The sequence below is a fragment of the Loa loa genome, assembly GCF_000183805.2.
Source record: "Loa loa unplaced genomic scaffold supercont3.44, whole genome shotgun sequence".
Classification (NCBI taxonomy): Eukaryota; Metazoa; Nematoda; class Chromadorea; order Rhabditida; family Onchocercidae; genus Loa; species Loa loa.
The window spans coordinates 198,610-199,721 of NW_018108224.1; the positions used below are offsets into that span (position 1 = coordinate 198,610).

At 36.3% G+C, this 1,112-nt stretch overlaps 1 protein-coding gene across 1 annotated transcript in view; it reads left to right on the forward strand.

Moving 5' to 3' along the window:
* The window catches only part of LOAG_17145 (hypothetical protein), a 2,266-nt gene extending 1,450 nt beyond the window's left edge, over positions 1 to 816 (forward strand). Inside the window, exon 5 of the mRNA XM_020449804.1 lies at positions 139 to 816. Coding sequence (XP_020306622.1) covers positions 139 to 528 — 390 coding nt within the window. The 3' untranslated portion in view covers positions 529 to 816. The remainder of the gene's footprint in view (positions 1 to 138) is intronic.
* Positions 817 to 1,112: the final 296 nt, after the last annotated feature.

Here is a 1,112-nt window from a genome sequence, read left to right on the forward strand (position 1 = left end):
ATTTGCTGGGAATTCCCGAAAAAATTGGGAGATCCGTTTTTTCTCCTTTGTAATAGTGGCTGGAACTGATATGGTACTAGGTGAGAACTAGATATTGCTTGTCAACTTCTTTTTGTTTTATACCGCAAGCTTTTACAGCGCAACCCAATTGAACATTCCATCTATCAGCGCAATGATACGTATGATGGTAATGATTCGGAAATAGTCGACGATCAACCTGATTCTGCTAGTGCCAGTGGGCACGAAACACCCGATGACGGCTCTGTAAAAGCTCTTGAGAATGGCTTCGCGAACAGTTTGAGCTTCGTCGAGACGGAAAATGCTTGCAGTTCCTGTGATGCTGATGCTGTTCAGAAATTGAAGAGAAGTGCAGAAAACAAGAAAGTTATCAAACTGTCAAAAACAGAGGAGGATGTAAATGTAAACTCCGCCAAAGAGGTAGACGATAAAAAGGATGTGAATGATAAGCGGGATAAAAAGATACTGAGAACTGATAAGAAGAAGGTTAAGAAAACAAGCAAAAATTAGGAAGTGTAAGCTCAGGATTAGTGGCAGTTTATTCTATTTTGTTTTTTTTAATGTTTTGACTACTGAAATAGCTGTTCCGAATTCATGTCATTCTTTATGTTCTGCATTCTATTTCTCTAACTCTGTTTCAGTCAGCGGACTTCTGCTTAGTTGCCTTACTGCTAGTAATACTGTATTTGTAAATGACTTATAGATACTGGGAATTTTTTGTGTAGCGGTCATTTATATAGTTACATCTAATGCTTTGTTTGATTGCAAGAATAGCTAGTATTTTTCTTTCCTTTTCTGTCTTTTTAAATTTTCTTTTCATAAGAATCAAATTAGCAGTTGCCAACATCTATTTTTCAGACTTAAAGCATAGCCGCTTTCTTCCTGCGAAGCTTAGTAATCATTGAAAAGTGTGTGACATCTATCTTTAAACATTTTTGCTCAAATTATTTTGTCACGCCTCGTCAACGTCTTACTATTTGAGATTTACATGCAATCACAATTGCTTATCCACTAATCTCATTAATTCTCCTCATATTTCGTGATATTTTATTCGTTTTGATGTCGTTCGAGTCGAATTTTGCTCTTTCATGGAT